This window comes from Hordeum vulgare, chromosome 3H, assembly GCF_904849725.1.
Source record: "Hordeum vulgare subsp. vulgare chromosome 3H, MorexV3_pseudomolecules_assembly, whole genome shotgun sequence".
NCBI classification, from domain to species: Eukaryota; Viridiplantae; Streptophyta; class Magnoliopsida; order Poales; family Poaceae; genus Hordeum; species Hordeum vulgare.
Window position 1 is genome coordinate 597,627,489 of NC_058520.1, and position 12,712 is coordinate 597,640,200.

Below are 12,712 nucleotides of genomic sequence, written 5' to 3' on the forward strand. Positions count from 1 at the left end.
TAGTTTTCAAACATTTCTTAAATATAAGAATGGAAATTCTCATGCATATTTGGTGTGCCTTTTTTCATGCATCGTTGCGTGCTAAAATGACATACTTGCATGTTGAGAAAAAATAGTTCAGTGTAGACCGGCTATATAAATATACAAAATACAGGATATGCATGCCGAACGCAAAAAATTAATGCAAATTAAGTAAACTGTTTGTTAATTAGTGCTGGAGTAAAATGTTGGCACTAACTTTCCCTTAGTTCGGACAGGGTAAACTAGTTGGTGCATGCAGCTCAATAATTATTGTAGAAATGGGAAAGTCTTCCCAGATTACAAATAAAGCACGTCTCTCTCTAATGCAGACATTAAAAAATGTTTTAGGCATTATGGTTGTTGTTAAACAAATGGCAAATCTTAGCATGGTCCCTCTTACCTCCCTTTTCACATGAGAGGTAAGAGTATATAATATATTTGATCTAGTGATTGGATTAGGTAGTGGTCTGATTAACTCTTAAGTTCTTACCTCCCATGTGGGAAGAGGGGGGGGGGGGGGGGGGGGTAAGAGGGACCATGTTAAAATTACTTAAAAAACTTATTTTTGTTAAATTGAAGTACTTAATTGAATTGAAAGCATGCCACAAATGATTTGTAACTATTTTTTTGATGTACTGGTAATTAATTTCATTGAGCAATAATTTATGTAATATTGAATATCACACCACATTCAAATTAAATTCAAGTGAGGCCAAAATATGTTTGGAATATAAAATTTGGAATTTTATTGTGAGCCTAATATGTGTCCACTTTAGAGATCTAGATGTTGTATGTTTTTATTTCAATATATCAGTTAAGTCTTACTGACTTAGCGTAATGAGATACAATGGTAAATTGCTCGATTACTAATTACTCTGTGGGATACAACCTAGACTTACTGATTAGTACTCCCTCCGTCTCATAATATAATGTGTTTTTCAAACTAAATAGCTTGCAAAATTATCTTACATTATTGGACGGTGGGTGTACAAGAAAAGGCCGAGACAATTTGTTTTTCTTTGTTGAACGCATCACAGTTTAGTAACTACAAGACCTGCTTTCGCTCCTCCAGCTAAGACCCCTCACTGATAACACGAGCACATGAACAAATGGTATAGTGGTTCGCAATTTGACATCGCTAGGCGCTAGCCAACCCTATCTTCAAGCTAAAGTGTTAGAGCATAGATGCATCGTCCAAATAAAACCGATTGCAGTTAACTTCGTCACGTGCCTATGGATCAACTACCGATCGATAACAACCCCCTTACGCTACATTGCACTATAAATACACGCGCAGCATGATCTGCCTTCTCATCCAGTCATCATCAGCTACTTCACCACAGTGCTAACTACCTAGAGCTGCACCAATATATCAACCAGTAGTCAATTATTAAGCTGCGCTTGACCATGGCGCCCAAGCAGCTCCCCGCCGTCCTCCTCGCCGCCTGGGCAACTCTCCTGGCCCTGGCTGCGCCCACGCTCGCCGGCGACCCCGACATGCTCCAGGACTTCTGCGTCGCCGACTACAAATCCCTCGACGGCCGTAAGTTATGCTAACCCTTCCGTCCATACTCTCGTGCGGACACATAGAGATCATGCCGTGCGTGAACAGAGAGTAATGCATGCATGCATGCGTACGTGCAGCACTGCGTCTGAATGGGTTCCCGTGCAAGAGGCCGGAGAACGTTACGGCGGACGACTTCTTTTCCGCCGCACTGGCATTCCCGGGAAACACCGTCAACCCGGTCGGCTCGGCGGTGACGGCAGCGAACGTGGAGAAACTCCCGGGGCTCAACACTCTGGGCGTCTCCATGTCCCGCGTGGACTATGCGCCGTGGGGAGTGAACCCTCCGCACACCCACCCTCGCGCCACCGAGATCATCTACGTGCTCGAGGGCTCCCTCGACGTCGGCTTCGTCACCACCGCCGGGAAGCTCTTCACCCGCACCGTCTGCAAGGGCGAGCTCTTCGTCTTCCCCCGCGGACTCGTCCACTACCAGAAGAACAACGGCGGCGCGCCGGCCGCCGCCATCTCGGCCTTCAACAGCCAGCTTCCGGGCACGCAGTCCCTCGTCCTGGCGTTGTTCGCAGCCTCACCACCGGTGCCCACCGACGTGCTGGCCAGGGCGCTCCAGACCGACGGCGGCATGGTGGAGGCCATCAAGTCCAAGTTCCCGCAAAAGTAACTACTCCTAGCATGCATGCATGTTGGTTGGGTCGGCTCTACGTGCGTACGTGCTGCTAATAATGACGAAGGACCACGTAAAAGTGCAGTTTCAATTCAGCTGCTCGACAATATCTTTTGTACTGTTAAGCTTCTTTTGTGTCGGTGCATGTTTAGAGAAGGGCTTCGTGGGTTTTACTATTAACTATTGCTTTTTCGTCACGGACTACTGGTGACTGATTTGTACGTGTCTATTATTGGTGAATACATCAACCTGATTGCATGAATTGTCGTGATATTGTTAGGGATGTACAAATGAACAAGATATAGTCTATCTGCCTCGCTTTGCAGTTCCATACCCAAAACTCTAGGTAGACTTGTGTTAGCAGAAAATTACAGATTTTGGATTATGGAAATACTATTCATGATCTTTTCTAGTATCTTTTATTTATTTGCGAGTGTTGAAGTATTTCCGGCTTACTAGTCTAAATCATTTTATACTCTCTTGGCTCATTTTAGTTAATTGTACCAGTTTTTTAAAAAGTCAAACCTGTCTATGTTTGAAAACATTTATATGAAAAATTACCAATATCTACAATACTTGATAAATAAAATATAGTAATTTATTTCATTATGAATGTAATGATACTAAGTTAGCATTGTAGATCTTTTTATTAAACACCTCCTTACATATTATTTAAATAAAGTATTGTTGCAATCCTTCATCACAACCTTCACTGTGTAAGGTGGAACACTGTTAACAAAGGTATTCTAGACTGTGTTAGTTTTTCTATATTCTTCGTCAAAGAATAATGGAAAGGTTTGATTGCACATGCTTTCTAAAAAGCTATCTATGCCTTCGTAAAAAAGTTATGGACGAAGCGATCCGGTGACCAGGCTTAGCTGCACCCGCGATGAACAGAAAATTCAAAATATTTACTACAAAAATTCTGAAACAACTTGATTTTTTTGTATGAAAATAATTTGATGTGTGAGGTTCGCTCCAAATATCGTATAATTTGAACATCGAAGTAGCTCCTGGCAAAATAAATAAATAAATTTAGGGTGTAATTAATAGGATTGATCCATGGTTCACGCGGCATGCAACAATGACATGCCACACTGACAAACCCCACAATCCATTTAAAGTGTGGAGTCAAAATTACGTGGCACTTCATCGCAAAAATAAATAAATAAATTACGTGGCACTAGCAATTAAACAATTGAAGTTAAACAAAAAATCATGTTCTGGACCCGAAGCTCTTTAATTGAGAACAATAAAACCGCAAGTTTGGTTGAATACTCATCGATCAACTGGCTTCGCGTCCGTCTCAGGTACTTGAATTCACACGAAATAGCTGTACAAAAATTTATGTGCAAGTGCACACGATAGAGTGTAGCAATCACAAAATAATGAAAGGAAGTTGAACAAATAAAATATGGAATAATTCTCTGACACTTATATATAAATTGCATGCGTGCTAGTTTGCACGGATAACATGATCATGATTCGGACCGACAGTTAACATATCAAACAAAACTGTTTGCCCCGAAAAAGAAGTAAAACAATGCTCGCACCTCTCACGTACATCCCATTAGTAGCTGGATCTACACCAAGCAAAGAGCCTTCCTCTTCTCACACCTAATTACTTAACTAACTTGGTCAAATGATCAACCGTTCCAGCCATCAATCGCATCATGATCTACTCTCTCCGTTCAAAATTAGTGTCGTGGTTTTAGTTTATATTTGACCAGACACTTAATTAAAGTCATAAATCACAACAATACAACAACAATAAGCAATACTGATATATAAAGTGATGATAGCAGTACACATAGAGTCCACAATGATAGCCTCGCAAACAGAGTACCAATATTGATAGTACAGTCTTGCTACGATGCTACTAGGGTTGGGGATTTATATGAGGTCATCCAAATTAGTCTAATTGGATATTTGGGCCTGTCGACGAGGCTAAATTCATCGGATAAATCATATCTAATAAACTCCGATAATCTGTCAAAAGTACGGAATAATCCACATATGTCGGATATTATCGATACCATATCTGATAGATATCCAGTTTATCATAATCTGTATCTGCACTCATATCTTCATCAAAGTGCAAACAATATCCTTCAATTCAAATGCAGACGCGGATTTGAAACATAAATTATGCGTATCATTTACATTCCTAGCAGTACGGACATCCCCATGCCATCAGGGATCAGGCCCCGCAAGCCGGCCGAGCCCACCCATCATAGACACGCCGGGCTACATGAGCACACCCAATCTGATCCGCTGAACCGCTTAGATATTTTATCTCCCATTCGTCCTAAAATTCGTGTCTTAGATTTTTTCTAGATATGGATGCATTTAGGTACTAAAACACGACTAGATACATCCATACCTAGACAAATTCAAAACAATAATTTTGGGACGGGGGAAGATTATCAACCCCTCCGCTGCCCGGTGTGGATCACCTGGTCGTTACGGCACCCTCCCTTCACTGGTCTGCTGTTGTCATTCCTTCGTCCACCTCCGCCCTAGATTCCGTACCGAAACCAAATCGAAATTCCCGTGTGATCCGCCTTAGTGCCGATCCGTGACACACCGGACTACCCCAATACGAGGTATCGTCATTGCAGTTGGTGTCATCACGCTCGGGATGCTTCGGGGAAAACCATAGATCTAGGTCTTCTGGATCGGACGATGATGGCGTTTGCGGTATCGCTTTTCCTTTTGGGGGCATCATTTTGGAGCAAGTGATGGATGAAGGGGACAAGAGGAGGATCATTGTTGCCTCTACTGCAGGGTCAATGGCGGATCATAGCGGCATGGCGCTGCGGAGTTTCGACGACAGGCGCGTGTGGATGGACACGTGCAGGATCGTGGCGTTAGCTGACGTCGTGGTGGGCCGGGCCGGTGTGTGACCGAGTCCCGATATGTGGATGGGCTGGGGCATCCGGCTATAGATGTTAGAGTTTGGTACGATGTCTGTTTGGTATTAGGTCCGGATATTCGGCACCCCTTCATAGGGCGATAGGAGTAGCAACAGGTGTTGCCTAGATGACGGCTTCAGGCTAACTGATGTATTACCTTAGATGAACCTTACGAATAATTAATAAAATGATTGAATGCATCGTCCAGATGCAGATGCCGGGGTTTAAAAAAAAGATAGTAACTCCTCAGATAGCCACTAACCATCTGTTATAAGACACATTAGAAATGAGAAATATACAACTCCTAAGCCACACCTTTCTAAAGGAATCGCCACACGTACGTCGATGATGGCGACTCCACCCCAAGATTGAACCCACAAAGAGTGACGAGGGGGCTAGTTTAGTACAGGAATACATGATCACGAACATCAATGCTACACCTATGAAATACTTTATGAAGCTTTACCGACCTTCTAAATTAAATCTCCGCCCCCCGTGAATTTCAGTGGGGTGTGCCCCTTGATACCTCCACCTCCAATTCTAATCATTCACATCAGCAACCCCATAAAATGTCTAGCATTACTCGATCACAAAAATAGAACAATTGCCCATTAGTATCACCGTCGACCAAGCCGAGACTTGAACCAAGACGGCCAATCTATTTCCATAGGAACAGCATCATCCGTAGTGAAACCATGAAATTCGTTTATTATTTTCTCCACTACTGCCCCGGTGTCGAGATAAGCAACATACATGTCCTTCTCATCCGACTAGATGAGCAACGTGTCACTCTTCTTTCCGTGCCACAAGTATGCCCCTCCATCAATCCGTGGTCTCAGCTCGACAACCCTAGCAAGGTACCAGTCTGCACCCTTCCTCCGTGTCCAGATCTCTAGCCCGAGACCTTCTTCTTCTTCGTGTACACACAGAATAACGAGAGCTTCCCGTCGATGTTAGCCATATGAAAATATTTCAAGGTGGATTTGATCGCGTGTAATGCCGCCCCTGCACACGGCAACATCATTCTGCCCGTACGTCCAGACACCATGTCCGTCGTCCCCGCCTAAGCGCTCTGTTGAGACGGCCCAGCTCTGCTCGGTGGACGAAAACCTATGCAAGTTACACTCTAGATAGCCGTTGTCGCTGGCCAGGCCGATGGGCAGTTGAGTAGTTCGTCGAGCAACAGTCCTTGCTGGTTAGAATGGTATAGCGCAAGAACCGGATCGGTTCACATACTATGGGTGGAAGCACGTCGCACGTGCCGGCGAACGGGACGCACAGGGCCAGGTTGACAGGGGCATGGCCGTCGTGTGGAGCGAGGCGCACGAGGAGACGGCAACCACAAGTGCCGAGGGGCGCCGCGCCATTGAGAAGCCCTGCGGGCACGTGTGCACCGAGAATTGACCGGCGGCCGAGACGGAGCGCCGACCGTCGAACCGGGACGAACACCGGCGGCGAGTCGGAGTCCCCGACCTCGTCTATGCCAACATTGGATGTCGGACCGAATTTCCAAACGTACCGCCTTCATTCAGCTTAGGTTCCAAATCGGCTTCTTGTCCATATTCTACCTGGACTCGCCTTCACAGTCCGATTATACTCGTCCTGTCTAGGCCTTTCGTATTAATATTTGAAAGGTAAACGTTTGTATACGGCCTTTCGGCCAGCCGCATTCTCTCGCGCATATAATATGCGTACCAAAGCTCAAAAATAAATAAATATAATATGCGTACCATGCTAGCTTCCGTGCCATGCTGGTCTTGAAGTTCCATACAAACTGCTCTTCCACGTCTAACGCTCCTACATCGTAAGCCTGCGCGACTGTCTTTTTATTTCTTCCATAGTTATCTTTTGCCTTATATGTTACCTTTCTTCAACCTTCAGTCATATTAAATTCTATTCTGCTATAAAAATGCTGCATTCAGCTGAGAAAAATACTGCAACCGATGAAATAAAAAATAAACCAACGAATAAAAAAGCTAGAAACAAAAGACGATGGATTTTTGCGTAGTGAGATTTGCTGGAACCAACAAAGTCAGTGCTACAACCGTGTAGAAAATACATTGTAACCACGGAGGGCGGTGGACAAGAGTTTTGCTGCAAGTACAGACTTGAGCTGGCTGTTTTTGTTACAACCGGCAATCGTAAAAGCTAGAACTGGAAATCACAAAGGCTATAACCGACGATCGATTTTGCTTAATGACAATGGAGTGGCAGCACCGAAGAGCTGTTTTTGCTGCAACCGGCAATCGCAAAAGCTACAACCGGCAATCACAAAGGCTACAACCGATGATCGATTTTGCTTCAATGACAATAGGGTGGCAGCACCGACGAGCTTTTTTGCTACATCCATCATGTCAGAGCTGAGACCGGCGACGACGCTGAGATGATTTTTTCTGCAACCATGGGCACAAGAGCAGAACCATAGTCCGGCGGAGCTACAACGGCAGTCTAGTGGAGCTGCATGGTCACCATGGTCAAAATATACTATAAATTTGGCAGCCCGGAGCCTCCGGAACTACGCGTCCGAGTTAGGATAGATTTGATGATTTGTATGAAAGTATGAGACATTCTCCTGTATGGGAAATCCAACCTCCTCATATATAGATGGGAGGTGATGGTGGCGTGACGAACACACAATTGTCAGGCCAATCTATCACCTTTTACATGTAGGTGATCAGATTGACCCAGGGTCCCTCCCAGGGGTGTGAGTTTCGGCTCTCTAAAAGATCCCGCTGAAGTGTCTTGCATATTGCACTCGTGGCGAGTATCTTCGGGCGACATTGTCGTGTGTATCGCGTACGATGCCATTGCTACATGGTGACATGTTTGCGTGCAACAGGGTTTTAACCCGTAGCTTGCTTCATATAGGTATTTGATGTCCGTTATGCTACTGCACAAAAGACCTTCCAATGGCGTCAGAAATTGGTGTGTCGACGGCACCAGGAAACCTTCTGCGTTGGTGTTTCCTCGAAGCGGAAATGATGATGTAGCACAGCGGAGGTAAGTATTTTCCTCAGTTTGAGAACCAAGGTATCAATCCGGTGGAGGAGTATCTCAAGATCCTGCACAAACACAAAAACTTGCTTCCAACACTATGAAGGGGTTGTCAATCCCTTATAGATTGTTTGCCAAGTGAGAATTGAAAGCAACAAAGTAACAAAGCAAAGTAAAAACGGAGATGTAAACGATGGATGTGAATAGACCCGGGGGCCGTAGTGTTTACTAGTGGCTTCTCTCATGAAAGCAAGTAGACGGTGGGTGAACAAATTACTGTCGAGCAATTGATAGAACCGCGCAAAGTCGTGATGATATCTATGCAATGATTATATCTATAGGCATCACGTCCAAAACAAGTAGACCGATACTTTCTGCATCTACTACTACTACTCCACACGTCGACCGCTATCCAGCATGCATCTAGTGTATTAAGTCCATAAGAATAGAGTAACGCCTTAAGCAAGATGACATGATGTAGATGGATAATCTCAAACCAATGATAAAACCCCCATCTTTTTACCCTTGATGTCAACTACTTGATGTGTGCCTTGCTGCCCCTACTGTCACTGGGAAAGGTCACCACATGGTAGAACCCAAAACCAAGCACTTCTCCCATTGCAAGAATCATAGATCTAGTCGGCCAAACAAAACCCAAGACTCGGAGAGACTTACAAGGATATCAAATCATGCATATAAGAAATCAGCAAAGACTCAAATAAGATTCATAGATAATCTAATCATAAATCCACAATTCATCGGATCTCGACAAACACACCGCCAAAGAAGATTACATCGGATAGATCTCCATGAAGATCATGGAGAACTTTGTATTGAATATCCAAGAGAGAGAAGAAGCCATCTAGCTACTAACTACGAACCCGTAGGTCTGAAGTAAACTACTCACGAGTCATTGGAGGGGCGATGATGATGATGAAGAAGCCCTCCAACTCCAAAGTCCCCTCCGGCAGGGCGCCGGGAAGGGTCTCCAGATGAGATCTCGCGGAAACGGAAGCTTGCGGTGGCGGAAAAGTATTTTCGAGGCTCCCCTGATTTTTTGCGGAATATTTGGGAATATATAGGCCAAGGATCTAGGTAAGGGGGCGGCCAGGGAGGCCACAAGCCCTGACCCCGCCGCCTCCCCCCTGGTGGCGGAGTGGGAGCTTGTGGGCTCCCTGGAGCCCACCTGGCTTGGCCCATAGGCCCCCTGATCTTCTTCCGTTCGGGAACAAATCATTTTTGGATTTTTATTTCGTTTGGACTCCGTTCCAAAATCAGATCTGAAAAGAGTCAAAAACACAGAAAAAACAGGAACTTGCACTTGGCACTGAATTAATAAGTTAGTCCCAAAAAGATATAAAAAGGTACATAAAACATTCAAAGAAGACAAGATAACAGCGTGAAACCATCAAAAATTATAGATACGTTTGAGACGTATCAGTATTCATCATGGTTCGATGAAAAGCTACACCCAACCAGGTTCTAGACATCGTCTTCCACAAATTCAGAAACATGTTCAAAACATGAATGGTTAAACAAGACCCAGAAGTTGGTACATGTTGGAATTATTGGGCCATGTTAAGACACCTAAGAAAAGATGGATATCTCTTAGGTACCGGGCATGTACACTCAAAGTTTTTTGGCACCAATTGGACATATAAGTTTGCATCAATGATATATTGCTCGAATATTTTAGACAAGCTTCATTAGTAAGGTATAGACCTAATAAGTGCACTCTATAAACACCTTAGTATGAAAGTGCTAAGTTCTATCTCGGACGTTCTTGACCTAGTGGAATTACTCTAGCTGAGCATCCTTAATGGATTGAAAACTACTGGAACAATGCACTCAGACGTATGAGATATAATAGAGCACCCTCTGAAAGTTAGCACGGGGTCTGGTGGAGCTAGGTACCAAACCTGGTAGATTTTGACCCATATTTAATACAATTTATTATTATTATTATTATTATTATTATTATTATTATTCAAAATCACTTAATAACTACTCTAGTAAATTATGGCATGTATGTAAGTGCAACACTAAGAATTCTTGTGTGGAGACTTCAACATAATCATTAAAGAAATTTGCAGTAATTTTAACCATAATTATGTTCGTAACAGTATGGTCGTTCTTATATATGATTTAATGTGTAATTGCTCCACATAAAGGTCGATAATAATATTTTAAAGCTTCTCATCTTATTTGTCATTTTCATGGGTCACTAATGGCAATTCGCTAATAGGATTATACCAAACCATATTTTACAATCCCAATTTTAATTAATTCAAATACAAATAATACAAATGAAAAACAAACAAAATATTAATCAAACATACTACGGTATAATACTTATTTTTTTTCCAAAAAGTGGTGTATGTCATTAAGCTCGAAATATAGCTTTCAATCCTAAGGATATATTTGTTTAGCCATACCTAGATAGAATTTACACCAACTGCAAATAATTAATCCAAAGTTATACAAATATCTAAATTAAAATAAATGATTATCATTTATTTATACTAATTTTTTTTACTTATTTATAACTCAGTTAACCAATATACAATTTTAACTACTATATATTTATGTTATTTCTAATATAATCAACTATTCCAAAGTGACATCAAAGATACAATGTTGTCATGTCGTTACACACACACACACACACACATGCCTTCGGGGATTAGTTTGTTTGCATTTTCCCTTTAAGAGCTTGACATTTAATTTAATACCGCCAAATTCAAGAGAGAGAAAATGACAACATCACATGCCTTGAGGGATTGGTTTGGGTCACTTTAGATGTATAGTATATATACATGTGTCTGCTTTTATTTTACAATTCTCAAATACCCTTTTTAGATAGTTCTAAAACTTATGGTCTAATAAATATCTTGTCAGCTGATTTTTCAATTTTAGGTATATGCAAATTGATAATCTAGAGTAGGTTTAGAAGATGTCTACGCTGGGATTCTCCACGGACCATTGGCATCGTTGCTTCTTGTCATTATTCTAATGATTATTTAGGTTTAGTAGGTGCAACGTATTGTGTACTTTATTGATATAACACCCCTCATGGATATAGAAAGAATTTGTTTATGATTTGTAATTGGAGAGTTGCAAGGAAACATAAATAGAAAAAAAAAGAGTGCATCAAGTGGCCCAATCTAGCTAAGGAAAATCTCGTTGTGTTTCTTATATGGACTGAATCATTTTAGAGGACTTCGAGAATACTGCATAGTTGTTAATCCATAATGACTTGCATTGCTTATTATTGCTTGGTTGGTGTTCTCGGATAGATTTGCAACATATGCTACAAAATCACCGACTCACTTATATTTGTGATTGTCACCTAATCAACCATCCACAACTAGTACGAAAGTTTAAGACATAAGTGCAAACATAGCTTTATCATCTAGGGTCTGTATTCACTCCTCATCTCATAAATCGTAAACTCGAAATGTTATTCTGTAACGACCGCCTCCCATCCTAAACTTGTTATGGAACATTTCTCTCCTTTAGGCCCATATACAACTTTCACACATCAGATACACTACAAAATAATTAAACAATAATCTATGTAGTAGGTTTAGATGACAATTAACAACTAGCTTTCTCCCATGTCCGGACGAACGTAACAGAACTACCCACAGGAAATCATGGTACACATAATCAGTGGTGTATGGATAAATATGAAAATCTTAAAGTATAAATCCTTCCCCATAAAACATCCATCATAAATTAATATGTCAAAAATTGACACTAATAGATAATAGCGGTAATCTTCATGCACAATGCATAGATGTGATCGTGATAGATGGAGGAGATGGCGCTGCTGATGGAGGTTGTGAAGATGGTTTTTTTGTGGGTGTGACGATGATGACTTGGATGAACTTCTTCCCTTTCACTAGTGACGAAACGAACATTAGTCCCGGTTGGTAAGGGCTTTAGTACTGGGTCATCAACCGGGACTAAAGGCTTTGGGGTTTTGGGGTTTATTGTTTATTTTTGCTTTTCATTTTGTGTTTTCCATTTAATTCTTTTTCATTTCAAACAACCCTAACAACAACAGCAAGGTTTGCCATACAAACTTGGACTCGCACCAAAAATACTAGACAGATCACTAACTCCCAATGGTAGTAAAAGATCAAGGCTAAGAAACACATCGCATTGCCTAGAAAAGAACACATTGTATTGCCTGTAAAAACATATTCTATTGCCTATAAAAAATGACATGTGCTTTATGTGTTTTCCTTCAGTTGATATAAAATGTAGGCAAGCACTAAAACACATTGTTGACTCCTCTAAAAAAAGCCTGAAAATCCAGAGTTACTGCCTAGTTATGGGGGTTATTTTTACATCTTCTATTTCCCTACAGACACTGCATGTTATTGCCTACATCCCTCGGATCAAACAGGAAGGCCATAGGAATTATTGCTTACCACCCAAAATCCAAACGGCTATGATCTGCTACGCTCTCTCCCACCACCATGACTCTGTGTGCTGCACCTCTGAAAATTCGTTCCTAATCCAAATCGACGAGCGTGTGGATTTGTGTGCAGGAGACAAATCTAAGGCCTATAGCTGTTGATTGTT

General features: G+C 42.0%; 1 protein-coding gene across 1 annotated transcript; it reads left to right on the forward strand.

Moving 5' to 3' along the window:
* Positions 1-1,349: 1,349 nt before the first annotated feature.
* LOC123440943 (germin-like protein 1-3) lies at positions 1,350-2,472 on the forward strand. Its single transcript, XM_045117481.1, has 2 exons — positions 1,350-1,564; positions 1,666-2,472. The coding sequence occupies exons 1-2, from the start codon at positions 1,429-1,431 to the stop codon at positions 2,205-2,207; spliced, it is 678 nt and encodes a 225-aa protein (XP_044973416.1). The 5' UTR covers positions 1,350-1,428; the 3' UTR covers positions 2,208-2,472.
* The last annotated feature ends 10,240 nt before the right edge of the window (positions 2,473-12,712 follow it).

Excerpts from the sequence above, each read along its gene's own strand:
- LOC123440943 (XM_045117481.1), top strand. The coding sequence starts at position 1,429 with ATGGCGCCCAAGCAGCTCCCCGCCGTCCTCCTCGCCGCCTGGGCAACT. Across the intron at positions 1,565-1,665 it reads CTACAAATCCCTCGACGGCC|CACTGCGTCTGAATGGGTTC; the intron begins GTAAGTTATGCT and ends GCGTACGTGCAG.